This window comes from Patagioenas fasciata, chromosome 23, assembly GCF_037038585.1.
Source record: "Patagioenas fasciata isolate bPatFas1 chromosome 23, bPatFas1.hap1, whole genome shotgun sequence".
Taxonomy (NCBI): domain Eukaryota; kingdom Metazoa; phylum Chordata; class Aves; order Columbiformes; family Columbidae; genus Patagioenas; species Patagioenas fasciata.
Window position 1 is genome coordinate 6,233,671 of NC_092542.1, and position 27,764 is coordinate 6,261,434.

At 63.0% G+C, this 27,764-nt stretch overlaps 1 protein-coding gene across 7 annotated transcripts in view; it reads right to left on the reverse strand.

The window, feature by feature from the left end:
• Window positions 1-471: 471 nt before the first annotated feature.
• HSPG2 (heparan sulfate proteoglycan 2) overlaps window positions 472-27,764 on the reverse strand; it is a 51,144-nt gene continuing 23,851 nt past the window's right edge. For 2 of the 7 annotated variants that reach the window (XM_065855395.2, XM_065855393.2), the window contains 55 exons: window positions 27,611-27,697; window positions 25,076-25,302; window positions 24,891-25,001; window positions 24,714-24,814; window positions 23,272-23,452; window positions 22,471-22,530; window positions 22,170-22,292; window positions 21,950-22,090; window positions 20,250-20,392; window positions 20,031-20,166; window positions 19,799-19,944; window positions 19,576-19,714; window positions 19,343-19,497; window positions 18,791-18,929; window positions 18,544-18,695; window positions 18,260-18,398; window positions 17,923-18,080; window positions 17,342-17,480; window positions 17,115-17,266; window positions 16,881-17,019; window positions 16,648-16,799; window positions 16,424-16,562; window positions 16,189-16,340; window positions 15,967-16,105; window positions 15,727-15,878; window positions 15,504-15,642; window positions 15,278-15,421; window positions 15,069-15,203; window positions 14,392-14,573; window positions 14,119-14,311; window positions 13,859-14,038; window positions 12,060-12,320; window positions 11,788-11,983; window positions 11,611-11,708; window positions 10,331-10,597; window positions 10,142-10,254; window positions 9,917-10,064; window positions 9,717-9,833; window positions 9,363-9,447; window positions 9,131-9,275; window positions 8,951-9,050; window positions 8,758-8,867; window positions 8,570-8,678; window positions 8,394-8,492; window positions 6,784-7,005; window positions 5,691-5,923; window positions 5,440-5,614; window positions 3,856-3,978; window positions 3,721-3,774; window positions 3,544-3,619; window positions 2,445-2,523; window positions 2,295-2,365; window positions 2,126-2,209; window positions 1,942-2,045; window positions 472-928 (listed from right to left, as the gene is read on the reverse strand). In XM_065855395.2, coding sequence (XP_065711467.2) covers window positions 765-928; window positions 1,942-2,045; window positions 2,126-2,209; window positions 2,295-2,365; window positions 2,445-2,523; window positions 3,544-3,619; window positions 3,721-3,774; window positions 3,856-3,978; window positions 5,440-5,614; window positions 5,691-5,923; window positions 6,784-7,005; window positions 8,394-8,492; window positions 8,570-8,678; window positions 8,758-8,867; window positions 8,951-9,050; window positions 9,131-9,275; window positions 9,363-9,447; window positions 9,717-9,833; window positions 9,917-10,064; window positions 10,142-10,254; window positions 10,331-10,597; window positions 11,611-11,708; window positions 11,788-11,983; window positions 12,060-12,320; window positions 13,859-14,038; window positions 14,119-14,311; window positions 14,392-14,573; window positions 15,069-15,203; window positions 15,278-15,421; window positions 15,504-15,642; window positions 15,727-15,878; window positions 15,967-16,105; window positions 16,189-16,340; window positions 16,424-16,562; window positions 16,648-16,799; window positions 16,881-17,019; window positions 17,115-17,266; window positions 17,342-17,480; window positions 17,923-18,080; window positions 18,260-18,398; window positions 18,544-18,695; window positions 18,791-18,929; window positions 19,343-19,497; window positions 19,576-19,714; window positions 19,799-19,944; window positions 20,031-20,166; window positions 20,250-20,392; window positions 21,950-22,090; window positions 22,170-22,292; window positions 22,471-22,530; window positions 23,272-23,452; window positions 24,714-24,814; window positions 24,891-25,001; window positions 25,076-25,302; window positions 27,611-27,697 — 7,708 coding nt within the window. In that variant the 3' untranslated portion in view covers window positions 472-764. The remainder of the gene's footprint in view (window positions 929-1,941; window positions 2,046-2,125; window positions 2,210-2,294; window positions 2,366-2,444; window positions 2,524-3,543; window positions 3,620-3,720; window positions 3,775-3,855; window positions 3,979-5,439; window positions 5,615-5,690; window positions 5,924-6,783; window positions 7,006-8,393; window positions 8,493-8,569; window positions 8,679-8,757; window positions 8,868-8,950; window positions 9,051-9,130; window positions 9,276-9,362; window positions 9,448-9,716; window positions 9,834-9,916; window positions 10,065-10,141; window positions 10,255-10,330; window positions 10,598-11,610; window positions 11,709-11,787; window positions 11,984-12,059; window positions 12,321-13,858; window positions 14,039-14,118; window positions 14,312-14,391; window positions 14,574-15,068; window positions 15,204-15,277; window positions 15,422-15,503; window positions 15,643-15,726; window positions 15,879-15,966; window positions 16,106-16,188; window positions 16,341-16,423; window positions 16,563-16,647; window positions 16,800-16,880; window positions 17,020-17,114; window positions 17,267-17,341; window positions 17,481-17,922; window positions 18,081-18,259; window positions 18,399-18,543; window positions 18,696-18,790; window positions 18,930-19,342; window positions 19,498-19,575; window positions 19,715-19,798; window positions 19,945-20,030; window positions 20,167-20,249; window positions 20,393-21,949; window positions 22,091-22,169; window positions 22,293-22,470; window positions 22,531-23,271; window positions 23,453-24,713; window positions 24,815-24,890; window positions 25,002-25,075; window positions 25,303-27,610; window positions 27,698-27,764) is intronic. The other 5 variants (XM_071798460.1, XM_071798462.1, XM_071798461.1 and 2 more) reach the window with 5 other exon arrangements.

A 27,764-nucleotide genomic window follows, 5' to 3' on the forward strand; every position in this document is an offset into this window, starting at 1 on the left:
ACACCCCCATGCCCCCCATACCATAATCCCCCCCATACCATAGCCCCTCATACCATCTCTGCATCCCCATACATCCCCATCTCTGCATCCCCCCCAGAACACCATACCTCCCATACCATGCCCCCTCATACCCCCTCAGACCCCCATACCATACCCACCTGCACCCTCATACGGCCCAGCAACCCCTATACCATCCCCTCCCTATATCACACCACCCCTAACCCCACCTCCAGGGACCCGTACACCCCCCATAGCATCCCCCCACACCTCCATACCATACACCACTCATACCATGCATCCTTGCACCCCCATACCATAACTCTTCCATCTCATACCCCCCCATACCTCCATGTCATAATCCCCCCTGCACCCCCCACCCATAATACACCCCCCACCACCCCATACCTATACCATACCCCCCATACGATATCCCACATGCCCCCCCGGCGCAGCCCCCACAGACACAGCCACTGGTTCTCGCTCCTTTAATGCTGCCCCCCCGCAGGGTCCCCGCCAGCACCCGATTGTCCCTTGCGTCCCCCCCACTGCCACCCCGGGGGGCACCAGGCGGCACGGCCGCCCCTGCTCAGTTTCGGGGGGGGGAAGTGCGGTGGGGGTGGGGGGGGTGTAAACATTTTTGGGGGTCCCGGCCCCCCCCCGGTGTCACCCCGGGGCAGCGAAGCACCGTTTCCTCCTGGGTTTTGGTTTTTTTTTGGAAAATAATAACAGTGGCCAAATTCCCCCCAAATATACTTTGGGGAGGGTTAGGAGGGGCAAGGGGGGGCGGGGGACCCCCCCACCGCGCCGTGCCGCAGGTCGATGGGGTGCGGGAGCGCCCCGGAGGGCGCCAGCACCAGCCCCCGCACGCACCCGGTGACACCCGAGCTGAACTTGCCGGCGGTCAGAGCGCGGGGGTCCGGGGCACCGCCTGGGGACATGGGGGACATGTGGGTGTGGGAGCTCACCTGGTGTCCCACCCCCCGTGTGCCTGCCCATGTCCATCACATGTCCCATGGCATCATGTCCCCACCCCATGTCCGTCCCCTGTGCCATGTCTTGTCCCATCATGTCCCCACCCCATGTCCATCCCATGTCCCATATCATCTCCCACCAGGTGAACACACCCCATGTCCGTTCCCTGGGTCATGTCCCATCATGTGTCCCATCTTGTGTCACATCCAGGTTCTGTCCCACGTGCCATCATGTGTCCCCACCCCCTGTCCATTCCGTGTGACATTCCATGTCCGTCCCGTGTGCCATGTCATATCCCATCAGGTATCGCCACCCCATGTCAGTCCTGTGTCCCCTGCCCATGTCTGTCCCCTATCACACTGCATCATGTCCCCCCGCTGTGTCCATCCCATGTCCCAGCCCGTGCCTGTCCCCTGTCCAATCATCTGTCCCATCCAGGTTCCATCCCATGTGCCATCAGCTGTCCCCACCCCCTGTCCCCCCCATGTCCCATCCTACTTCCACCACATGCCCTATCCCATGTCCCCTCCTGTGTCCCATCCCATGGCCACCCTGTGCCCTGTCCTGCAGCCCATCAGGTGTCCTTCTCCCATGTCCAACCCGTGTCCCCTCCCATATGCCACCCCTTATCCCATCCTGTCCTGTGTCCTGTCCTGGATCCCCTCCTAAGTCCCATCATGTCACCCCTCCCATGAGCCAGCCTGTGTCCCACCCTGTGCCCTGTCCCACCACATGTCCCAGCCCATGTCCCATCCTGTGTCCCATCTTTTGTCCCACCCCGTGTCCCATCTTTTGTCCCACCCCATGTCCCACCACGTATCCCATCCCATGTCCATCCCCTCTCCCATGATGCGTCCCAGCCCATGTCCCATCCTGTGTCCATTCCATGTCCCACTCTGTGTCCCATTCCCTGTCCCACCAACATGTCCCATCCCATGTCCTCCGCTGTGTCCCCAGGTGTCACCGTACCCACGTAGACGCTGCCTTGGGTGTTGGCCATGACGTTGGCTCCTGGGGACTCTCCGGTCACTGGCTCCTCCCCGTCCACCTGCAGCCGCCCACGCCGGCCCTCCCTGCACAGCACCCGTCAGCAACCATCAGCACCCATCAGCACTGCACCCCGACCCCCCGGCCCTGCCCCGACCCCACCCACCTCGTCACGGTCACCCGGTGCCACTCGCCGTCATTGATGGGGTCTTCAGAGACAATGGTGGCCTCACCGCTGCCCAGCTGGTAGCTGCAGGGGTGGGACGGGCTCAGTGTGGGGAGCACCCTTGGGTGACATGGGGCACCCTGGGGTGACGCTGGGTGTCCCCGCTCACCTGAACACCAGGTGTCCGTCCTTCAAGCCGAGGCCGATGAAATCTTTGGCTTTGCCACCCTCGCTGGGCTCCTGCGGGCACAGTGGGGGTGTGAGGAGCACCCTGACCCCCACCCTGAGGTCCCCTCCCCGCCGGTGCCCCCCTGCTCACCGCCCCGTGCCACAGCAGCAGCCCCTCAGCGCTGTCTGTCCGCAGCTCCAGCTCAATGGTGTCCGGCGCCTCGGGGGGGCTGCGGGGAGAGGGGGACGGTGCGGTGGGTGCAGCACCCCAGGAAGGGTGCAGCACCCTGAGGTGGGTGCAGCACCCAGAAAGGGGGCAAGACCATGATGGATGCAGCACCATGAGAAGGGTGCAGCACCTTGGGATGAGTGCAATGGATGCAGCACCCTGGGAAGTTGCAATGCCATGATGGGTGCAGCACCCCAAGAAGGGTGCAGCACCCCGGGATGGGTGCAATGGGTGCAGCACCCTGGGAAAGCTGCAGCACCCCAGAATGGGTGCAATGGCATGATGGGTGCAGCACCCTGAGATGGGTGCAGCGGCTCAATGGGTTCGGCGCCCCAGAAAAGATGCAAGACCATGATGGGTGCAGCACCCCGAGAAGGGTACAGCACCCCGGGATGGATGCAATAGATGCAGCACCCTGTGTTGGGTGCAGTGCCATGAAAGGTGCGGCACCCCAAGAGGGTGCAATGGGTGCAGCACTCTGGCAAGTTGCAAAGCCATGATGGGTGCAGCACCCTGGGAAGGCTGCAGCACCCCAAGAAGGGCGCAGCACCCCAAGAAGGGCACAGCACCCTGGGATGGGTGCAATGGGTGCAGCACCATGGGAGGGTTCAACGCCACTCTGGGTGCAGCACCTGGGGAAGGGTGCAAAGTGGTGATGGGTGCAATGCTGCAGGAAGGGGTGCAATGCTGCAATGGGTGCAATGTTGCAGGAAGGGTTGCAGCACCCGGTGAGGGTGCGATGCTGTGAGAAGGAAGGGTGCAACTCAGCGGGGAGGGTGCAGCACCCCGGGAAGGATGTGAGTGCTGCAATGGGTGCAACACAATGGTGGGTGCAACACAATGGTGGGTGCAATGCTGCACTGGGTGCAGTGCTGCAACGGGTGCAATGCTGCAGGAAGGGGTGCAATGCTGCAGGAAGGGGTACAGTGCTGCAATGGGTGCAATGCTGCAAGAAGGGGTGCAATGCGGCGGGACAGGGTGCAGCACCCACTCAGGGGTGCCCGTCCCCAGTGTCACTCACCCACGGGGGAAGAGGTGACCGGGCAGGGCCAGGTACGATCCGTCCTGGAAGGCGGCGCTGAACTGGCCGGGGGCGTCTGTGGGGAGAAGGGGGAATAAGGGGGGGCCACCCCCACCCACCCACCCCGCAGCATCACTTTTGGGTGCAAAGGGAGGGAAAATGGGTGCAGGGACCTACCGCCACCCCCGCTGCCCTCCTGCCAGTCCTGCTCCAGCTCCGCCAGCGCTGAATCTGTGGGCGAGAGGGGTTGGGGATGGGGTGGCATGTGTCCCCCGCCACGTCCCCAAGTGTCCCCAGGCGTTCCCCACTCACTGTGCTGGCAGAGGGGGCCGCTGTAGCCCGGTGGGCACAGGCAGGCGTTGTCCTTGCAGGTGCCGCCGTGCAGGCAGGGGTTGCGGTGCAGGCAGCGGTCCTCCTCCTGCTCACAGTGCGGCCCTGGGGACACGGAGGGTGACAGTGGGTGACACAGGCGGGTACAAGGGTCTGCTGCCCTCCCTGGCGTGCTCTTGCACACACATGCGTGCAAGCATGCACATGAGGAGCTTGTGCATGCACAGCACCCACAGTGCACCCTTGTGCACGCCACACACCTGTGCAAATGGTGCACGTGTATGTGCAGTGTGTACACGTACACACACACACACGTGTGCACGGCAGATGCACACACGTGCAAACTGCACCCTGTGCACAGCACACACGCATGCACACGAATTGCACGCACCACACAGCAGATGCAGACACACGTGGAGCAGATGCACCCACGTGCAAACAGTGCACATGGTGTGCACAGCAGCCTTGCACGTGCACCAAATGCACTCACACACAACATGCACCCACAGGCGCTGCAGATGCACGGCAGATGCACACAGTGGGCGTGCACAGCAGATGCCCCCGCTGGCAAACTGCCCACACATGCAGCCATGGTGCACGTGCAGCACATACACGCTCGCAGTGCATGCACAGCACACACACGCATGCTGCAGATCCACCACGCACAGTGCACACACAGCATACGTACATGCAGTGCTCATCTGTGAACACACAGCACATGTGTGCACAGTGCACAAGCTTGCATGCACAGCACACACACATTAACAGCGCACGTGCACGCAGAGTGCACACGCTTGCATGCACAGTGTGCAAGCATGCACAAGAGGTGCACAACTCACACGCATGTGCAAGTATGCACATGCATGGACAGTGTATGTGCCCACATGCAGGCACAGTGCACATGCATGCACAGCAAACACACTCAGTGCACGCAGGCAAACTGCCCATGCATGCACACACAGCACACAGCCCACGTGCACGTGCAACATATGTGCACACACGGTATATGCACAGCAAACACGCATGCATCATGCAAACGCATCATGCACAGCGCACACGCATGCACAGCACATATACACGCACTGCTCATACGTACACGCACAGCACATGCGTGCACAGTGCACATGCATGCACAGCACACATGTGCACAGCAAACACATGCAGTGCACACATGCAATCTGCATACGCACACAGCACACACGCATCCTGCAAGTGCACAATGCACAGCACATCTATGCACAGTGCTCATATGTGCATGTACAGCACACATGCACAGCACACACAGGCTTGCACATGCAGTGCACATGCACACACAGCCCACATGCACATACAGCACACATGCATGCACAGCACACACACACGCAGCACACACGCACGCACAGCCCACGTGCACGTACAGCACACACGCTTGCACAGCACACGTGCACGCACATGCAGCACGCATAGTGCACACACACGCACGACACATGCCCACACATGTGCACAGCACACGCGTGCACAGCACACATGCACTCCCAGCTCGCACGCACGGTGCACACACACCAACGTGCCCGTGTCGGCACTCACCGCCGAAGCCGGGGGGGCACAGGCAGCGGTGGGTGGTGCCGTCGGGCAGGGGCAGGCAGCGGCCCCCGTGCAGGCAGGCAGCGCGCAGGCAGGGCGACGGCTGCCCGCACTGCCCCACGCCGCGGCTGCGCAGGAAGCTGTACCCCAAATCCACCTTCTTCCCGTTGATGGACACCTGGTGGGGGGACACATCAAATAGGGGAATCAAGGAGAGGACCCAGGCGTCTGGGTTGGGGGAATAGGGGTCTCACCTCTCCGATGCAGCCGCGGAAGGAGACGTTGGTCGGGGGGCGCAGGGGCGGCTCGGTGCCCCCCAGGTACAGGGGGGAGCGGAGGTTGAGCCCTTGGCTCTTGCCGGGCGAGGAGCGTTTCACCGGGGCGGCGTCATCCACCACCAGCGTCCCGTCCTTGTGCACCCGCTCGGCTGTCACCCGGTGCCACCGGCCCAGTGCCACCGGCTCAGCACTGCGGAGAACCGCTGGGCCTGTGGGGACGGGGTGGTGGCATCACATGGGGACACTGGGGGCACAGGGTGAGCTGAGAGGTGCCCTGGGTGATGCTGGGGGACTCTGGTGGTGACAGGGGACTCCGGTGACACCAGGAGACCCCCATGATGCCCAGAGATCCTGGCAGAGCCTGGAGACCTCAATGGGACCAAGGGATCCTGGTGACAATTGGGGACCCCAGTGATGCGAGGGGACCGCGGTGATGCTTGGAGACCCCAGTGATGCCAAGGGACCCCAGTGACATTTGGGGACCCCAGTGGTGCCAGAGGATCCCGGTGATACCCAGGGACCTCAATGAGGCCAAGGGACCCCGGTGACACCTGGGGACTCCAATGATGGCACAGGACACCAGTGATGCTTGGGGACTCCAATGACACCAAGGGACCCTAGTGACACCCCAGTGGTGGTGCCTGGGGACCCCAATGATGCCAAGAGACCCTGGTGACACTTGGAGACTCCAATAACACCAAGGGACCCCACTAAGACTTGGGGACCCTAGTGGTGCCAAAGGACCCCAGTGACACTTGGGGATCCCACCGACGCACTGATGCCCAGGGACCCTGGCGATTCCCGGGGTGCCCAGTGGTGCCAAGGGACCGCGGTGACACTTGGAGGTTCCAATGACACCAAAGGAGCTTGGTGATGCTTGGGGACCCCACTTGTGTCAAAGGACCCCAGGGACGCCTGGGGACCCCAATGATGCCAGAGGACCCTAGTGACACTTGGGGTCCCCACTGATGCCAGGGGACCCCACCACAGCTCAGGGACCCCTATGATATTGGGGGAACCCAGTAATGCCAGCTTGCCCCCCAACATCCTGGGTCCCGGTGCCACTCACCTGAGCCCAGCTCGTAGCGGAACTCGAGGTGGCCGCCGGCCATGGCCAAGGCCACAAAGTCCTCGACGGGGGCGGCTTTGCCGGCGCTGAAGAGCAGGAGCCCGTCGGGCGCCAGCGGCAGGAACTCGGCGTCCACGCGCAGCTCGTGGTGCACGTTGGTCAGGGGCGGGTAGGACACGAAGGCCCCGGCCTCGCCGAAGGACGGCACGCTCACCGCCTCGCCTGCGCAGCCCCGTCAGCACCCCATGGGGACCGTCTCCCCAGGGTGGCCCCAGGGTGGTCCCCAGATCCATCCCCACGGTGGGGCCCGGTTCTCCATCCCCATAGTGTCCATCTCTCCAAGGTGGGAACTCGCCCTCTATCCCCATCTCCCTGGCATGGGACGCAAACCTCCAGCCCCACGGCGACCCCATCTCCTGGGCTGGGACTCCATCCTCATGGTGCCCATTTCCCCAGTTCCATGTTCATGTCCCAGGATAGGCCCCCCACCCTGTCCCCGTGTCCCCATGGTGGTACCCAGACCTATGCCCGTCTCCCCAGGGTGGTCCTCAGCCTGTGTCCCTAGGGCGGTCCCTAATCCCCCATCCCCATGAGTGGTCCACAGCCCCATCCGCACTTCTCTGTGGTGGGACCCAGTTCTCCATCCCCATAGTGTCCATCTCCCCATGGTGGGAACTCATCCTCCATCCCCATGGTGCCCATTTCCTGTGGTAGGACCCAAACCTCCAACCCCATGGTGCCCGTCTCCCCAGGGTGGTCCTCAGCCCATGTCCCCAGGGTGGTCCTCAATCCCCCATCCCCATGGTGCCCATCTCATGTGGTGGGACCCCATCCTCATGGTGCCCATCTCCCCAGGGTGGCCCCCAGCTCCATCCCCATGTCGCCAGGGCACTATCCAGACACATGCCCATCTCCCCATGGTGGTCTCCACGCCTGTCCCTGTGTCCTCAGGGTAGTGCCAACCCTGTGCCCAACTCCCTGGGGTGGTCCCCAGCCCTGTCCCCACATCCCCTGGATGGTCTGTAGCCCCATGTCCATCTCTCTGGTGTGGCCCTTAGCCCCGTCCCCATGTCCCTGGGATGGTCCCCAGCCACGTGTCCACCTCCCTGGGGGGGTTCCCACCCCACGCTTGTGTCCCCAGGGTGGTCCCAGCCCCATGGTGCCACATCTCCCCAGGGTGGGACCTAATCCCCTATCCCCATGGTGCCCATCTCCCCAGGATGGTCCCCAGCCCTGTTCCCATGTTCCTGCTGTGGTCCCCATCCCCATCCCCATGTCCCCAAGGTGGTACCCAATCTCATGCCCATCTCCCCGGGGTGGGACTCAGCCTGTGTCCCCAGGGTGGTCCCCAGTCCCCCATCATGCCCATCTCCCTGGGGTGGTACCCAGTCCCCCATCATGCCCATCTCCCTGGGGTGGTACCCAGTGACCCATCTCCATCCCATCTGTGATGCCCATCTCCCCAGACAGTACCTAATCCCCTGTCCCCATCAGGCCTGTGACCCCACGATGGTCCCCAGCCATGTCCCCATCTCCTCAGGGTGGTCCCCACCCATGCCCGTGTCCCCGGGGTGGTGCCAGCGCTGTCCCCGTGTCCCCGCGGTGCTCACCCTCAGTACACCTGTCCCCAGCCTTGCCCAGGTGACAGCGGCAGGTGTAGCCCTGCCCGTCTGGCCGGTTGACGCAGGTGGCATCAGGCCCACACGCCTCTGTAGGGTGACAAATCATCAGTACCCATGTGGGGAGGGACACGGGGTGACATCCCCGCGGGACACGGCCACCTTACCCGGGTGACAGTGCAGAGCCCGCGAGTACTCGCAGTTGCTGCCGGTGAAGCCGTGGGGACAGCGACACACGTAGGTGCCACTCTCAGCGTCCTGGCACACGCCGCCGTTCTGCGGGGTGACACGGGTGTCAGCGACAGGTGGGGGTGGCTGGGGATGGGTGGGCAACCCCCGGCACGGCCACCCTCACCTGGCACGGCCGGTCCTGGCAGGTGGGACAGCTGGTGACACCGTGCGCCTGCAGGTCCATGTCCCCAAAAGCCACCTCCTCCCCTTGGATGCGCAGCTGGCGCACGCAGCCTGCAGAGGGACAGGGATGGAGGAAGCCGGGAGCTGACAGGATGCTCAGCGCCCCCCCCACCCCCCAAAACCCCGTCACTCACCCACAAACCCGCGGCTCAGCCCCGTCTTGGCCACGGCGCCGAAATCGGGGTAACCCCCCAGGAACAGCTCCTCGTTCAGATCCAGCCCCTGGAACTTCCCCTGTGGGCACAGGCGGGTGGGCACCCCCTCCAGCACCCCGACCCCCACCCCAAACACACCAACCCCCCTCCCCAGAATACCTGGGAGGTGCCGTTAACCGGGGGGTGCCCGTCCAGCGCCAGCGACCCCCGGGTGAGGTTGCGGAGCAGCCGGACGGTGTGGAACTCGCCCAGGCGCAGCGGCGTGGGGTGCCGGATGGTGGCCATGCCCGAACCCGCATCAAACCTGGGGAGTTTTTTGGGGGGGACAATGGGTGTAGGAGGGTGCTGGCACCCATTTCCCCCACCCTTAGCACCCGCTGATGGGTCTCACCGAAATTCGGGGCGGCCGCCCACCAGCCCAAAGGAGATGAAGTCGGCGCCGCTGTTTTTCCGCTGCCCGTTGTAGAGGAGGAGCCCTGGGGGGATCAGTGGGTCAGGGAGGGTGGTCCCCACCCCTGGCGGGTGTCACCTTCATAGGGACCCCGAAACACCCCCAGGATGGAGGAGAAACCCCCGTAAGGGGCGAGGGGGGTGGCTGAGTAGAGAATGGGAGGTAGAGGAGGGAGAGAGGGAGGATGGAGGAGGAAAGGATGGAGGGGATGTGGAGGGGATGCATGGGGGACACAGAGGGGACACATAGGGGATGCATGGGGGACACAGAGGGGACACACAGGGGCACGCTCACCATCAGCAGCATCAGGTCGGAAGGTGATGACGATCTCGAATCTCTTGTAGGCGTCCTTGATGGTGGGCAGGGGGAGGAAGGAGTGCGGCGTCTGCCCAAAATAGGGGACCAGGTGCTCTGCGGGGACAGGGGCGTCAGGAGGGGTGCGGGTACATGCGCTCCCACTCTTCCCGTCTGTTTGTCCATCCGTCTGTCCTCACCTCGGACCTTGAGGACGTAATACGCCGTCTCCCGGCCGCGGGCGTTGGTGGCGGCGCAGGCGTAGACGCCAGCGTCCTCGTGGCGCACGGCCGGCAGCGTCAGGACGTTCCCCTCCGCCCGCGCCCCTGCCGGCAGCTCCCCCTCCAGCTGCGGCACAGCAGGGGGGTCAGCACCCACATGGGGGGTCAGCACCCATAGGGTGCCCCCTGCCCCCGCACCCTCACCTTGCTCCAGGTGATCTCCGGCACTGGGAATCCTGACGCCAAACAGGGCAGAACAGCCGCCGAACCCACCGCCACCTCCTTGACCTCGGGCTGCCCGGCGATTTGCGGGGCGGCTGGGGACACGGCAAAAGCGTCACCACCCCGCGGTGACGTGGCGTGCGTCCCCGGCGCTGTGTCCCCAGCCCTCACCTTGCACGTGGAGGATGAGGTGGGACTGGACGGTGCCCACGGCGTTGGCGGCGGTGCAGCGGTACTGCCCCGCGTCCGCCCGCTCCACCCGCTCGAAGGTGAGGGTGCCGGCACGGACCTGCACCCCGGGGCGGATGCGACCCCCCACTTTGCTCCAGGTGACGTGGGGACGGGGTTCCCCCAACCCCAGGCACTCCAGCTCCACCATTGTCCCCGCCAGCACCGTCTGCACCGCTGTCCGCACGTTGATCAGCGCCCTGGGGAGAGCTTGGGGGGGAGCGGTGGGGTTTTGGGGTGACCCCTGGTATAGGGGGGTAATGCAGTCTGGGGTGCCAACCGGGGGAGTGAGAGATGGGGAGAAATGGGGTGCTCAAGGCTGTGGGGAGAGCGTTGGGCATGGGGAGAAATCGGGGTGTTGGGGTGCCTGTGGGCATGGGGAGAGATTTGGGGTATTGGGGTACTCATGGGCATGGGGAGAAATTGGGGTATTGGGGTACTCTTGGGCATAGGAAGAGATGAGGAGTATTGGGGTGCCCGTGGGCATGGGGAGAGTTTGGGGCTATTGGAGTGCTCATGGCCATGGGGAGAGATTTGGGGTGCCAGGGTTTTCATGGGTGTCAGGAGAGATTTGGGATATTGGGGTGACCACAGGCATAGAGAGAGATTGGGAGTGCTGGGGTGCCTGTGGGCATGGGGAGAGTTTGGGGATATTGGGGTGCTCATGGGTGTCAGGAGAGATTGAGGGTATCGGGGTGCCCACAGGTACAGGGAGAGCTGGGGTACTGGGCTACCTGCAGGTATGGGGAGGATTTTGGGCTATTGCGGTGCTCATGGGTGTGGGAAGAAATAGGGGGTGCTGGGGTGCAGGGGATATCAGGGTGCCCGTGGGTGTGGGAAAATGGGAGTACAGGGGTGTCTGTGGGCACAGGGTGAGTTTGGGGGTACTGGGGTGCCCACAGCTATGGAGATGGCAGTGGGGGTGCCTGTAGGGTTGGAAAGAATTTGGGGGATACCAGAGTGTTGGGGGATGTGGGGAGAGATGGGGGGTGCCGGGATTTGGGGGATATGGTGAGAGATGGGGGTACCGGCGTGCCTGTGGGTGTAGGAATTTGGGGGGCACTGAGGTGCCCAAGGGCATGGGGGGATGGGGATACCAGGGTGTCTGTGGGGATGGGGTAAGGGGTTCGGGGGTGCCCCTGGATTTGGGGAGCTGGGGTGCCAGTGTTGTTGGGGACAGGTTGGGGGGTGCCCGTGCCCCCATTCGCGGGTGTCACTCCTACCCTGGACGCTGAGGGTGGCCCTGTCCTCCGCCTGCACGCCCGGGGCGCTGGCGCGGCACACGTACACCCCCTGCGCCCCCCACGCCAGCTCCGGGATCCTGCGGGGACACGGCGGCGTGTGGGACCCCGCGGGGGGGACAGCAGAGGGGTCCCTGCCGCCCTGTCCCCCGTCCTTACCGCAGCACCCCATCCCGCACGCTGTGGGTGGGGGGCAGCTCCCCACCGTCCTTCAGCCACTCCAGACGCGCCTGGGGGTCCCCTGAGATGGTGCAGGCGAACTCGGCGGTGCTGCCGACCCCCTGGACGAGGCTCCCCGGCGTCACCCGTACACTCAAGGGACCGCCGCCGCCGTCCCCACTGTCACTGGCTTCACCTGGGCAGGATGCAAAGCCCTGATGGTACCCGGCGTCCCCAGCGAGCAGCATCCCTGCTTGGGCAGAGGGTCTCACCGTGGACGGCCACGTGGGCGAAGGCCTCAGTGGTGCCGACGCGGTTGGTGACGAGGCAGCGGTAGGTGCCGGCGTCGGCAGGTAGCACCGGGCTGATGCGGAGGAGGCCGCCGCGGTGGGCGACGCGTGCCGAGAGGCTGCCGTTGACCTTGTCCCAGGCGTAAAGCAGCGGGGGGGTGCCGTGGGCCAGGCACTGCACCTGCAGCGCATCGCCGGCGCGCACCGCGCTCTCCTCCGGCAGGCTGGTGGCGTACGGTGGCGCTGTGGGGACAAGCAGTGCCGTCAGCACCCGGCCACAGCCGGATGGGGCAAAGGGTGGTCAATGGGGCAAGGAATGGGTCAACTGGGCAATGAGTGGGTCAATGGAGCAATGAGTAGGTCAATGGGGCAATAATGGGACAACAGGGCAATGAGTGGGTCAGTGGGGCAATGAGTGGGTCAGTGGGGCAATGAGTGGGTCAGTGGGGGAATAACAGGACAACAGGGCAAAGAATGGGTTGATGGGGCAATGAGTGGGTCCAGTGGGCAATGAGTAGGTCAATGGGGCAATAATGGGAAAACAGGGCAATGAGCGGGTCAATGGGGCAATGAGTGGGTCAACAGGGCAATGGTGGGAGGGTGTGAGTGAAGATGGAAGTGGGCATGTGCTGGGATGGAGCAGAGATGGATGGATCCACAAGGGGAAGGATGGATGCAGGGGTGAGAGGGGAGATGGAGAGGTGGATGTGGGCTGGGATGGACAAATGATGGGTGGATCCACAAGGAAGGGATGGTTGGAGAAGTTAGGAGATGGAGAGACAAGCATGTGCTGGGATGGATGAGAGCTGGACCCATCCACAAGGGAAGTGATGGATGGAGAAGTCTGAGAGGAGGTGGAGAGATGGATGTGGTTGAGTGATGGTTGCATCCACAAGGAAGAGATGGATGGATGGAGGAGTTTGAGAGGAGATGGAGAGATGGGTGTGAGCTGGGATGGTTGAATGATGGATGAATCCACAAAGAGGAGATGGATGGAAGGGTGTGAGAGGGGATGGAGAGGTGAGTGTGAGTTGGGATGGATGAACGATGGATGAATCCACAAGGAAAGGACAGCTGGAGAAGTTTGAAAGAAGATGGAGGGATGGGCTTGCGTTGCAACGGTTGAGTAATGGATGAATCCACCAGGAAGAGATGGATGGTTGGAGGGGTTTGAGAGGAGACAGAAAGGTCGATGTGAGCTGGGATGGCTGAGTGATGGATGAATCCACCAGGAAGGGGTGGATGGAGAAGTCTGAGAGGAGATGGAGAGATGAGCGTGTGCTGGGATGGACAAGAGATGGACAGATCCACGAGGAAGGGACTGACGGTGGGTGTGAGAGAATCTGGAGAGCTGGGCGTGAGCTGGGATGGATGAGCGATGGATGAACCCACCAGGAAGGGGTGGATGGAGATGTTTGAGATGGGGAGCTGGGTGTGAGCTGGGATGGTTGAGCGACGACAGGTCCATGAACAGGGGATGGATGGAAGAGAGCGCAGACGTAGAGACGGATGTGCACAGGGATGGGACAAGCAGGAGGACACATCCGTGAGGAACGGCTGGATGGAGGAGCTCGAGAGGACGTGGAGAGGAGGAGCAGTGCCAGGACGGATGAAGATGGATCCACGAGGAAGAGCTGGATGGGAGGGTGGGAGCAGTGACAGAGATAGAGATGTGCCGAGGATGGACAGAGAGGAGCCACAGATGGGCAATGGGGTGAAGGAGCCGGTGTAGACGGCAGGAGGGACCCAGGGGACACCCCACCCTCCCATCACCCCCTTACTCTCCACGTCGAGGGTGATGAAGGCCTCGGCGTAGCCGGCAGCGTTGCTGGCGTTGCAGATGTACTGGCCCGAGTCCTGCTGCGCGGCGCGGGGGATGACCAGGCTGCCGTCCACCACGCGGTGCTGCCAGGGCAGCGGCGCCCGCAGCTTCGACCACTCCACCTGCGGCGCCGGCTCCCCTGCAGCCAACACTGGTGTCCATCACCGCAGCGTCGGCCACCGCGGTAGCACATCCCCTCTGCCACCACCCACCCGGTACCTGTGGCCGTGCAGTGCAGCGTGGCGGTGTCCCCAGCCACCACGGTGATGCTGGAGGGTGCGGTGACCTCGGGGGCACCGGGTTGCTGCTGTGCCGTCTCCACCGTGACGTCCACCCGCGCCTGTGCCGAGCCCAGGGCGCTGTGTGCCGTGCAGACATAGGCGCCGGTGTGCTCTGGCTTGGCCGGTGAGAGCTGGTGGAGGGGACACGGGGTGGGTGGGGAGCACCTGGCACCCACTGGTGTCCCCCGCATCCACGGGTGTCCCCACGCACCTGCAGGACGGCCTGGCTGTCCATGTGCAGCAGCGTTTGGTGCTCCACCTTCTGCCGGGAGCCCGGCCGGCTCCAGCGCACCAGCGGCCGTGGTTCCCCCCGGCCCAGGCACTCCAGGCTGATGGACTTGCCCTCCTTCACCGTCACAGGCCCCGGGGGCATCACCGACACTGTGGGGGCACCTGGAGATGGGGGAAGGACATCAGTGTGGGGATGGGGACACCACCACTAAGGACATTGGCATGGCCATGGGGACACCATCATCCTGGGGACATCTGGAGTACATGGAGGACATCAGCATGGGGATGGGGACACCACCACCCCAGAGCACCTGGAGGACATCACCATGGGGACACGGGCACCACCACTCCAAGAGCACCTGAAGCATGGAGAGGACATGGGGATGGGGACACCAGTACACTGGGGGCACCTGGAGCACACACAGGATGACAATGGGGACACCACCACCCTGAGGGCCTCTGGGGGACATAGAGACAGGGACACTACCACCCTGGGTCCACCTGGAGCACATGGAGGGCATGAGGACACCCACCAACCCAGGGGGATCTAGAACACATGGGAGACACCAGTGTGGAGATGGTGGTGGGGGCATCACCACCTCAGGAGCATCTGGAGCCCATGGAGATGGGGACAGGGACACGGTGGCCACCTCGCACCTTGCACCAGGAGGTTGACGACGCTGCTGGCGACCCCGAAGCGGTTGGAGGCCACGCAGTGGTAGGCACCCTGGTTGCCCACGTGGGCGCCAACGATGGAGATGACGGAGCCGTTGGCACTGATCTTCACGTTGTCTGGGCAAGGAGGAGCCGTCAACATCAGGGCCACCCTGGGGACTGTGCCAGGGCCACCCTGGGGACCACCGTACCTTGGAGATGTTGGCCAGGTCCCATCCGCCATGTGACGTTGACCGGGCGGGCGCCATCATGGACACGGCACTTGAAGGTGGCGTCTTCACCTGGTGCCACTGCCATGCTGTGCGGGTCGATGGAGATGATGGGGCTCTGCAGACCTGTGGGGACAAAGGGACGGGGAAGCCACCAAGGTCACCCGTGTCCCCCCAGTGTCCTCCCTTGCCCCATGGCCACACTTACGGTAACTGGAGCTGTCATGGGAGGTGACGGTGACTGTGATGGTGGCCTCGCGGGTGACACTGCCTGTGTCTGCCCGGCACACGTACTCCCCCGAATCAGCCACTGAGAGCTGTGACAGCCGCAGGCGGGATCCCGAAATCTGGTGACACGATTGCAGGGGGTGGTGGCGTCAACCGGCTGCGCTTGGCCACCGTCCCCTCAATCTGCTGGTGTCCTCACATACCTGGTGTTTGGCCGGGAGGGTACCCCCGCGCTTGTACCAGGTGATGGTGGCCTGTCCCTGCCCGGCCACCACGCAGTCCAGGTCCAGGGTCTGTCCCTCGGTGACAGAGGACGCTGAGGACTCGATGCGGATGGGGGGTGTGACACCGGCGGCTGCACGGGCAGAGTTGAGGGTTAACGTCCCCACTGGTTCCCAGCAGCACTGGGGACCTGTCCCTGTTCCCCCAAGGGTGGCACTCACGGTGGGATGGGCTGGCTCCGTCATCGATGGTGACAATGAGGGATGTCTCCTGCGTGACGCCGCCTGATGTCACCCGGCACACGTACTCCCCCGAATCGGCCGCTGTCACCTGGGGGATGCGCAGGCGGGTGCCCGACACCTGGGAGGGGACAATTTGGGGACACGTCAGTGCCGGAGAGCAGAGAGACAGGGCAGGATTTGGGGTGACCCCACGTGTCCCACCTGGTGGCCGGCGGGCAGGGAGCCACCGCGCTTGTACCAGGTCACCGTGGCGGGGCCCGATCCGGCCACCAGGCAGTTGAGGTCCAGGGTCTGTCCCTCAGCAATGGCCGAGGATGAGGACTCGATGCGGAGGGGCTGGGACACGCCTGAGGCTGCGGGGGACAAAGAACAGGGATGTTTGTCACGGAGGTGCCACCTGTCTGTCCCCAAGCACTGCCCTCTGGCTCACACTCACGGTAATAGGCGCCGGTGCCACCGGGAATGGTGACAATGACAGATGCCTCCTGTGTCACAGTCCCCAACGTCACCCGGCACACGTACTCCCCCGAATCAGCCACCGCCACCTGGAAGAGGCGCAGGCGGGTGCCTGACACCTGGAGAGGTGACAAGTTGGGGACACATGAGTGTCAGGCACGGGGCTGTGCCCTGCGGGGTGACGTCACCTCCCCAGTGTCCCACCTGGCTGTTGGGGGGCAGAGCCCCCCCGCGTCGGTACCAGGTGACATGGGGGTGGCCCTGTCCTGCCACCATGCAGTTGAGGTCCAGAGTCTGTCCCTCGGTGACAGCGGCAGACGAGGTCTCGATCCGCACTGGTGGTGTGACACCGACAGCTGGGGGTGACAACGGGGTCAGTGGGACAGCCGCCGCGTCCCTGTCATGTCCCTGTGTCACCCTCCACCTGTCCCCAGTACCGTAAGCGGAGCCGGCGCTGGTCTGGATGGTGACGATGAGCGACGTCTCATGTGTGACACTGCCCGATGTCACCCGGCACACGTACTCCCCCGAATCGGCCGCTGTCACCTGGGGGATGCGCAGGCGGGTGCCCGACACCTGGGGGGGTGACACACGTGAGAAGGCAACACAAACCCCTCAGAACCCAAAAAAACCCCCTTTCCACCCCAAATGGCCCCTCAGGTGTCTCATACCTGGTGCTTGGCCGGGAGGGTCCCCCCACGCTTGTACCAGGTGACAGTGGCCTGTCCTTGCCCGGCCACCAGGCAGTTGAGGTCCAGGCTCTGTCCCTCGGCCACAGAGGAGGAGGAGGACTCGATGCGCAGCGGGGGGGTGACACCGATGGCTGGGGACAGAGAAGGGAAGGTCACCTCAGGAAAACTGTGGCACAGTCCCCCTGTCCCCTCTGGTCCCCACTCACGGTAGGCGCTGGCCCCGCTGGGCTGGATTGTCACCATGATAGAGGTCTCCTTGGTGGTGGCCCCGCTGGTCACCCGGCACACGTACTCGCCCGAGTCGGCCGCTGTCACCTGCAGCAGCCGCAGCCGGGACCCGGACACCTGCGGGGAGGGGACACAGGTGTCACCAGGGCTATGTGGGCTTGCACGAGCCACCTCGGCTTATATGGGGTCACTTGGGCTTCCATGGGGACACCTGGGCTTTCATTGGGTCACTTGGGCTTGCATGGGGCCACCTGAGCTTATATGGGGTCACCTGGGCTTGCACAGGCCACCTGTGCTTGCATGGGGACACCTGGCCTCGCATGGGCAACCTGGGCTTATATGGGGTCACTTGGGCTTATATGGGGTCACTTGGGCTTGCATGGGGCCCCCTGACCTTGCATGGGGCCACCTGGTCTTGTATGGGATCACTTGCGCTTGCATGGGGCCACCTGGTCTTGCATGGGGGCACTTGGGCTTGCATGGGGCTGCCAGGGTTGGCACAGGGCTGTACATCAACCCCAACCACCCCCTTGGGGACATCCCCCTCCATGTCCCCTACCTGGTGCTTGGCCGGGAGGGGCCCCCCACGCTTGTACCAGGTGACAGTGGCCTGTGTGGGGCTGGCGATGACGCAGTTGAGGTCCAGGGTCTGGCCCTCGGTCACCGGGGACGACAAGGACGAGGACTCGATGTGCAGGGGGGTCGTGCTGCCCGAGGCTGGGGACAGAGACTGGTTAGAGACTGTGGCCATCACCATGTGTCACCCTCCAAGGGACACCAGGAGCACACACATGGCAGCTTCCCCAGGGATCCAGTCATCCCAGAGCCAGGGACACCGCAGGGCGGTGTTACCACCCCATGGGTGACGTCCCCTGTCCCCTCTGGTCCCCACTCACGGTAGGCGCTGGCCCCGCTGGGCTGGATTGTCACCATGATAGAGGTCTCCTTGGTGGTGGCCCCGCTGGTCACCCGGCACACGTACTCGCCCGAGTCGGCCGCTGTCACCTGCAGCAGCCGCAGCCGGGACCCGGACACCTGTGGGGAGGGGACACGGGCGTCACCAGGGCTATTTGGGCTTCCATGGGGCTGTTGAGGCTTCAGTGGGGCCACCTGGGCTGGTAGGGGATGACAGGTCAACCGCAATCACCCCCTTGGGGACATCCCCCTCCGTGTCCCCTACCTGGTGCTTGGCCGGGAGGGACCCCCCACGCTTGTACCAGGTGACAGTGGCCTGTGTGGGGCTGGCAATGACGCAGTTGAGGTCCAGGGTCTGGCCCTCGGTCACGGCGGAGGACGGGGACTCGATGCGCAGGGGGGTCGTGCTGCTCGGGGCTGGGGACACAAAAGGGAGGGTGACACCGGTGACTGCGAGCGTCATGGCCCACGGTGACCCCCTGCTGGCATTGTCACCCTACATCCCCACTCACGGTAGGCACTGGCCCCGCTGGGCTGGATTGTCACCATTACAGCAGATTCCTTGGTGGTGGCCCCGCTGGTCACCCGGCACACGTACTCGCCTGAGTCGGCCGCTGTCACCTGCAGCAGCCGCAGCCGGGACCCGGACACCTGTGAGGAGGGGACACAGGCATCACCGGGGCTATTTGGGCTTGCATGTGCCACCTCGGCTTATATGGGGTCACTTGGGCTTCCACGGGGCCTCCTGGGCTTCCACTGGGTCACCTGGGTTTGCATGGGGCCACCTGAGTTTATATGAGGTCATCTGAGCTTGCATAAGCTACCAGGGCTTGCATGGGGTCACCTGGGTTTTCATGGGGCCACCTGAGTTTATATGAGGTCATCTGAGCTTGCATAAGCTACCAGGGCTTGCATGGGGTCACCTGGGCTTCCATGGGCCACCTGGGCTTATACAGGGTCACTTGGGCTTATACGGGGTCACTTGGGCTTGCACGGGGCCACCCAAGCTTGCACAGAGCTGTGCATCAACCCCAACACCCCCCCTTGGTGACATTGTCCCCTACCTGGTGTTTGGCTGGGAGGGACCCCCCACGCTTGTACCAGGTGACAGTGGCCTGTCCCTGCCCGGCCACCACGCAGTTGAGCTCCAGGCTCTGTCCCTCGGCCACGGTGGACGATGACGCCTCAATCCGGATGGGGACACCCGAAGCTGGTGGCCCTGGGGGAAGAGGACAGAGCTGTGACCACCTGTTGGGGACTGGCATGTCCCTCTCGGTGCCACCACGCCTGGTCTCACCATAGGACGAGCCGGATCCAGCCACCACAGTGACAACAACAGACGCCTCCCGCATGGTGGTCCCCAACGTCACCCGGCACACGTACTCCCCCGAATCGGCTGCTGTCACCTGGGGGATGCGCAGGCGGGTGCCCGACACCTGGGAGGGGACAATTTGGGGACACGTCAGTGCCGGAGAGCAGAGGGACAGCGCAGGACTTGGGGTGACCCCTCCATTTCCCACCTGGTGGCCGGCGGGCAGGGAGCCACCGCGCTTGTACCAGGTCACCGTGGCGGGGCCCGATCCGGCCACCAGGCAGTCGAGGTCCAGGGTCTGTCCCTCGGTGACCGACGGGGACGAGGACTCAATGCGAACGGGTGGCGCTGCCCCTGCAGGGAGGTAAATGGGGGACACGTGGGTGGGCTGCAACCCCCCCAAAACCCTCCCTGAACCCCACCAGTGTCCCCCTGCTCACCTGGCACCACGGCCACCTCGATGGCGGCACGGGCTGTGCCGGCGGCACTGGTGCCCACGCAGAGGTAGATGCCACCATCGGCCACCGTCACAGTGGGGATGACCAGCGTGGCGATGTCACCCTGCTCGGCGTGGGACTGCGGCAGCAGGGCAAGTGTGAGCAGCACCCGCGGTGCCCCCACACACCCCAGGAGCACCCAAGGGTGCTGCCCCGGCTCACCTGTGGCGGCAGGGTGCCCCCCTGCTTCTCCCAGGTGATGGTGGCAGCTGGGGACCCGGCGACGCGGCAGTAGAGCCGCACTGTGGAGCCCTCCTGCACCTCGGTCCGCTCCGGGCTCACCTGCACCCGCGGGGCATCGGCCGCTGCGCAAAACGGGGGTCAGGGTGGCATTGGGGGGTGGGGGCAATGGGGACAATGGGGACAATGTGATGATGGGGACAATGGAGGTGAGAGGGATGATGAGGACAATGGGGACAATGAGGACAATAGGGACAATGGGATGACGGGGACAATGGGGGTGACAGGGATGATGCTGACGAGAACAATGGGGACAATGGGGATGACAGGGACGATGGGGACAATGGGATGATGTGGACAATGGAGGCAAGAGGGGTGATGGAGATGATGAGGATGGTGGTGACAATGGGATGATGGAGACAATGAGGGTGACAGGGATGATGCTGATGAGAACAATGGGGATGAGGGGGATGACAGGGATGATGGGGACAATGGGATGATGTGGACAATGGAGGCGAGAGGGGTGATGGAGATGATGAGGATGGTGGGGACAATGGGATGATGGAGACAATGAGGGTGACAGGGATGATGGGAACAATGAGGACAATGGGATAATGGGGACAATGGGGGTGACAGTGATAATACAGACCATGAGGATGATAGGGCCAATGGGGGTGACAGGGATGATGGTGACAAGGACAATGGGGACAATGGGGTGACAGGAATGATGGGGACAATGAGGACAATGGGATAATGGGGACAATGGGGGTGACAGTGATGATACAGACCATGAGGGGGATGATGAGGACAATGGGGATGACAGGGATGATGGGGACAATGGGGGTGACAGGGATGATGGGGACAATGAGGACAATGGGACAATGGGGGTGACAGGGATAATGGGGACAATGGGGGTGATAGGGATGATGGTGACAAGGACAATGGGGACAATGGGGATGACAGGGATGATGGGGACAATGGAGGTGAGAGGGATGATGGGAATGATGAGGACAATGGGATAATGGGGACAATGGGGCAACAGTGATGATACAGACCATGAGGATGATGGGGACAATGGGGATGACAGGGATGATGGGGACGATGAGGACAGTGGGATGATGGGGACAATGAGGGTGTCAGGGATGATGCAGGCAATGAGGATGACGGGGACAATGGGATGATGGGGGTGACAGGGATGGGGGATGATGGGGACAATGAGGGTGATGGGGACGATGAGCAGTTACAGAGACAATGGCGGTGACAGTGATGACGGGGATAATAGTGACATCGGGGGTAAGGGAGATGATGGGGATGAGGGGGATGGACAATGGGAGATGATAGAGATGATGTTGACAGCAATGAGGGGGTGATGGGGATAATGGGGGTGACAGGGATGATGCAGGTAATGAGAATGATGGGGACAATAGGATCATGCGGATGGATGATAGGAATCACGGAGGGTGACAGGGATGATGGGGACAAAAGGGCAGACAGCGATGATGCAGATGATGGGGAAAACGGGATGATCTGGACAATGGGGGTGATGGGGATGATGGGAAATGATGGGACAACTGGGATGGGGATGATGGGGATGGACCACGATGATAGGAATGATGGGGATGAGGATGCTGAGGATGCTGAGGATGTACAATGGGGACGACAGGGCCGATGGGGACACGCACCGTGCACATGGAGGAAGGCCCTCGCCGTGTGCTGCCCGGCGCTGCTGCGCGCCCGGCACGCATAGTGTCCCTCGTCACCGGGCTCCACGGCGCCGAAACGCAGCGTCCCCCCCTGGACCACCGCCCGCGGCGGCAGCGTCCCTGCAGAGACACAGCCCCGCGTCACCCCCATGTCCCCAAACCCAGTGCCGATGTCCCCCCCGTCCCCAGCAGCACCTACCGAGCCACTCGAGGGTGGGTGTGGGGCTGCCGGTGCCCACGCAGCGGAACTCGGCCGGCTGCCCCGGCGCCACGCTCAGCTGCGCCGGCTCCACGGCGGCGGTGGGGGCAGCGGCGGTGGCGGCTGTGGTGATAGGCGGGGGGGGCTCAGGGCTCACCGGGGCCCCCCCATGGTGCAGTGGGGGTGGTAGGAAGCGGGGGTGGCGTGGCACAGCCAGTGGGGGGTGCGCGGTGCAGCCCCGGCGTGCAGCGGGTGCGGGGGGAGCATGGGGACCCCCCCAAGTCCCCCTGCGGTGACTTACCCGGCCTGTGCCCCTCCATGAACTCAACGGGGCCGTAGAACATCTGAGTCTTGGAGGGGGCTGCAAGAAGGAGGGGGGATCTCAGGAGAGCGTGCCCATCACCCTGGCATCTGGGCATCGGCATTCCCATCATTCTGGCATCTGGGCATCACCATGCCCATCGCCCCAGTGACTGGGCATCATTGCGCCCAGCGCTCTGGCAACTGGGTGCTGACTATGCCCGTTGCCCCAGCATCTTGGTGGCAAGTGTGCCCATCACCTTGGTGTCTGGGCAGTGACCCTGTCCATTGCCAGGGCATCTGGGTAGTGAATGTGCCCATCATCCCAATGTCTGGGCGCTGGATGCGTCCATCACCCTGACATCTGGGCAGTGAATGTGCCCATTGCCCCAGAATCTGAGTGCCCAGGATGCCTATCACCCTGGTGTCCAGGCGCCAGGTGTTGCCCAACACCCCAGTATCTGGGTGCCAAGTGTGCCCATCACCACTGCATCTGGGCACCCAGCCCATTCATTGCCCCGACATCCATTGCCCACTCATCGCCCCAGCACCTGGGCAAGTGTGCCCGTCATCCTGACATCTGGGCGCCCAGCCCACCCTTCACCCCAGTGTCTAGGTGCCCAACCTGCCCATTGCCCTGGCGTCTGGGCAACCAGTGGCCCATTATCACCCCATTATCTGGGCACCCAGCCCACCCGTCACCGCAGCATCTGGGCACCAAGCCACCCCAGCATCTGTGCTCCCAGTGTGCCCATCACCCCGTCATCTGGGCGCCCAGCCCACCCAGCTCCCCGGTGCCCACCCTGCACGTAGAGCGTGGCGGTGCCCTGGTCCATGTCCAGCATGTTGGAGCCGGTGCAGACGTAGACACCGGCGTCCTCGGGGCGCACGCGCCGCAGCGTCAGGATGCCGTTGAAGTCGACGGCGCCGGGCGGCAGCGAGCCGTGGCTCTGCCGCGTCCACACCAGCGTGTAGGCGGGAGACTGCGGGGAGAGAGGGGCCTGAGGCCACGGCGATGGGCACACAGAGAGGTAGGGGGCACTGCAGGGTTGTCTGCGCACCCAGGGGGAACAGATGGGCACCCAGGGGTGAGGGGTGACCCGTGGAGGCAGGTGGGCACCTGAGGGTGCTTGCAGGGGTCATATGGCTGGATGGACACCCAGGGGTGTACCTGTGCACCCTGCATGTCCCCACAGGCACCCAGTGGTGTCCCCATGCCCTGCATGTCTCTGTGGGCACCCAAAGGTGTCCCCACGCCCTGCATGTCCCTGTGGGCACCCAAAGGTGTCCCCATGCCCTGCATGTCCCCATGGGTACCTAGGGGTGTCCACACACCTTGGGGGCACCCAGGGGTGTCCCTGTGCAGGCTGCACATCCCCACAAGCACCCAAGGCTGTCCCTGTCCCCTGCATGTCCCCACGGGCACCCAGTGGTGTCCCCATGCCCTCCATGTCTCCGTGGACACCCAAGGGTGTCCCCATGCCCTGCATGTCCCCATAGGCACCTAGGGGTGTCTGCACACCTTGGGGGCACCCAGGGGTGTTCCTGTGTCCTGCATGTCCCCATAGGCACCCAAGAGTTTCGCTGGGTGTCCCCATGAGGAGGTAGGGGTGTCCCTGTGTCCTTCATGTCACCATGGCCACACAGGGGCATCCCTGTCCCCTGCATGCCCCCACAGGCACCCAGTGGTGTCCCCATGCCCTGCATGTCCTCATGGGCACCTAGGGGTGTCTGCACACCTTGGGGGCACCCAGGGGCATCCCTGTGCACACTGAATATCCCCACGGGCACCCAGGTGTGTCTCTGCCCCCTGCATGTCCCCATGGGCACCCAGGGCTGTCCCTGTCCCCTGCACATCCCTGTGGGAACCCAGAAGTGTCTGTGTGCCCAGGTAGGCATTCAGGGATGTCCCCACACCCTGCATGTCCCCATGGGTGCCTTGGGGTATCTGCATGCCTTGGCGGCACCCAGGGGTGTCCTTGTGCATCCTGCACATCCCCATGACCACCCAGGGCTCTCCCTGTCCCCTGCACATCCCTGTGGGAACCCAGAAGTGTCTGTGTGCCCAGGTAGGCATTCAGGGATGTCCCCACACCCTGCATGTCCCCATGGGTACCTTGGGGTATCTGCATGCCTTGGCGGCACCCAGGGGTGTCCCTGTGCATCCTGCACATCCCCATGACCACCCAGGGTGTCCCCATGCCCTGCACATCCCCACCCCATGCTGTGTCCCCCACCCCTCACCTTGCTCTTGGCGGTGCAGACAAAGGTGACATCGGCCCCGGGCTTCACCCGCTGCACCCGCTTCTCCTCCACGGTGACGGTGATGGGCTTGTCAGGGGTCTCTGTGCCCGGACAGAAGAGCTGAGCCCCGCTCCTCTCCTCGGTCCCCATGTCCCCTGCTCGGTGACAATGACCTACCGGTGACAATGACCTCGGCGCGGCTGGCGTTGCTGTACCGCAGGTTGCGGCAGGAGCAGACATAGACGCCGGCTTCAGAGGGCTGGATGCTGGCAAAGTGCAGCTCCTCACCTGGCGGGGGACATGTAGGTGACACCACAGTCCCCCCACCTTGGGGACACCCCTATCCCTGAGCCATCCAGTACCTTGTCGCCGGCTCTGGGCACCCTCGGGGAGGGGTCGCCCATCTTCCCGCGCCCAGTGGTAATAGAAGGGGGGTTCTCCGGTGGCGTGGCAGCGCAGGGTGACGGCGCTGCCCTGTGTCACCGCGCTGCGCGGGGGGTGCACGCGCACGGCCAGCGGCACCGGGGACCCCGCGGGGACACACGCCTGGCCCCGCGCCGTCGGGTCACCCACGTAACCAGGGGCGCAGCTGCGGGGGAGAAAAGGGGGTGAGAGGATGTCGGGGGGTAGAGCAGGATGGGTATGGGGGGATAGTGGGGGTGTATATTGGGGTGAGAACATTGGGGTGGGGATATTGGGGTGCAAATAGTGGGGTGAGCCCATTGGGGTGGGGACGCTGGGGTGCAAATAGTGGGGTGAGCCCTTCGTGGTGCATATACTGGGGTGAGCATATTGGGGCACAAATATTGGAGTGGGAATATTGGGGTGGGGATATTGGGGTGTAAATAGCGGGGTGAGAACATCGGGGTGGGAAATTGGGGTGCAAATAGTGGGGTGAGCCCATTGGGGTGGGGATATTGGGTGCAAATAGTGGGGTGAGAACATCGGGGTGGGAAATTGGGGTGCAAATAGTGGGGTGAGCCCATTGGGGTGGGGATATTGGGTGCAAATAGTGGGGTGAGCCCTTTGTGGTGCATATACTGGGGTGAGCATATTGGGGCACAAATATTGGGGTGAGAACATTGGGGTGGGGATACTGGGGTGCAAGAATTGGGGCGAGCCCTTTGGGGTGGGGATATGGGGGCTGAACATATTAGGGTGGGTATAGCAGGGTGAAAATATTGGGGTGCAATATCAAGATGAGCATATCAGGGTGGGTACAATGGGGTGAGCCCACCAGAGTGACTATACTGGGGTGGTATATTGGGGTGAGCAGGGGAGCATATTCAGGGTGGGTACGTTAGGGTGAGCATATTGGGGTGCATATAGAGGGGTGAGCCCATTGGGGTGCATATATTGGGGCTGAGCATAATGGGATGAGTATATGGGGGAGGGTATAAGTGGGGTGAGCTTATTGGGGTGCATATATGGGGGTGAGCACATTGGAATGAGCACTTTGGGGTAGATACAGGAGGAAGAGAACATCGGGGTGAGTTCATGGGGGTGAGTATTTGGGGTGAGTATATCAGGGCTGGTATATTGGGGTGGGTACAAGGGTGAGGAGTGCATTGATGGGGTATTTTGGGGTGAGTATATAAGGGTGGGTATATTTGGGGGAGTATTTTGGGGTGGGTATATCAGGGTGAGTATATTGGGGTGAGCACTTTGGGGTGGGTATAGCAGGAGGAGAACATTGGGGTGAGTATATGGGGTAGGTATTTGGGGTGAGTATATCGGGGCTGGTATATTGGGGTGGGTACAAGGGTGAGGAGTGCATTGATGTGGGTATTTTGGGGTGAGTATATGGGGGTGAGTGTAAGGGTGGGCACTTTGGGGGGTATTTTGCGGTGAGCACATCGGGGCGTGTATATGAAGGTGGGTGTAAGGGTGAGCACGTTGGGGTGGGTATATCAGGGAAGCCCATCGGGGTGAGTATGTTGAGGTGGGTGTATTGGGGTGAGTATATGGGGGTGAGCACCCTGGGGTGGGTGTGTTGGGGTGAGTATATGGGGGTGACCGCTTTGGGGTGGGTATGTTGGGGTGAGCACACTGGGGAGGGTGTGTTGGGGTGGGTACAGGGATGAGCACATTGAGGCGGGGGCATCAGGGGGGGTGTATGGGGGTGAGGTCATTGGGGTGGGTATATGGGGTGGGGATATGGGGTGGCCGTATGAGGGTGGGTATATCAGGGTGTGTACATTGGGGTGACTATATGAGAACACCTTTGTGGGGGTGTGATATCAGGGTCAGTACATGGAGGGTGGTATTTCAGGGTTGGGGTAGGAGGATGGGTGTATGGGGGGTGGTATATGAGGGGTGGGTATAGCAGGGTGGATATATGGGGGTGAGCTCATTGGGTCGACTATAAGGGGGTGGGTGTATTGGGGTGGGTATAGGGGGGCATGTTTATGGAAGTGGGCCCATCAGCTTGGGTATAAGGGGGGTGCTATATCAGGGTGAGTATATGGAGGGTGGTATATCAGGGTGGGAACATGGGGGGTGGTATATCAGGGTGGGAATATGGGGGTGGTATATTGGGATTGGTATATAAGGGTGGGTGCTATATCAGGGTGAGTATCTGGGGGGTGGTGCATCAAGGTGAGGATATGGAGGGTGGTATATCAGGGTGGGTATATCAAGGTGAGTATATGGAGGGTGGTATACCAGGGTGAGTATATGGAGGGTGGTATATTGGGGTGGCTATATCAGGCGGAGTATATGGGGACATGGTATATCAGGGTGGGTATATGAGGGGTGGTGTATCGGGGTGAGAATATGGAGGGTGGGTATATCGGGGTGGGTATATCAGGACTGGTATATCAGGGTGGGTATATCAGGGTGGGTATACGGGGGTGACTACATGGGGGTGTGTGGGGGGGGGTGCGACAGCCCCTCACCGCTCGCAGTACTGCCCGGCGTAGCCCGGCTCGCAGGCGGTGCAGCGGTACCCGCCGCCTCCCAGGCTCTCACAGGTCCTGGAGAACCTGCAGGGGACACAGGGCAATGTGGGGGTGCGTCCCCTCCCCAGCACCCCCCACCCCAGCACCGGCA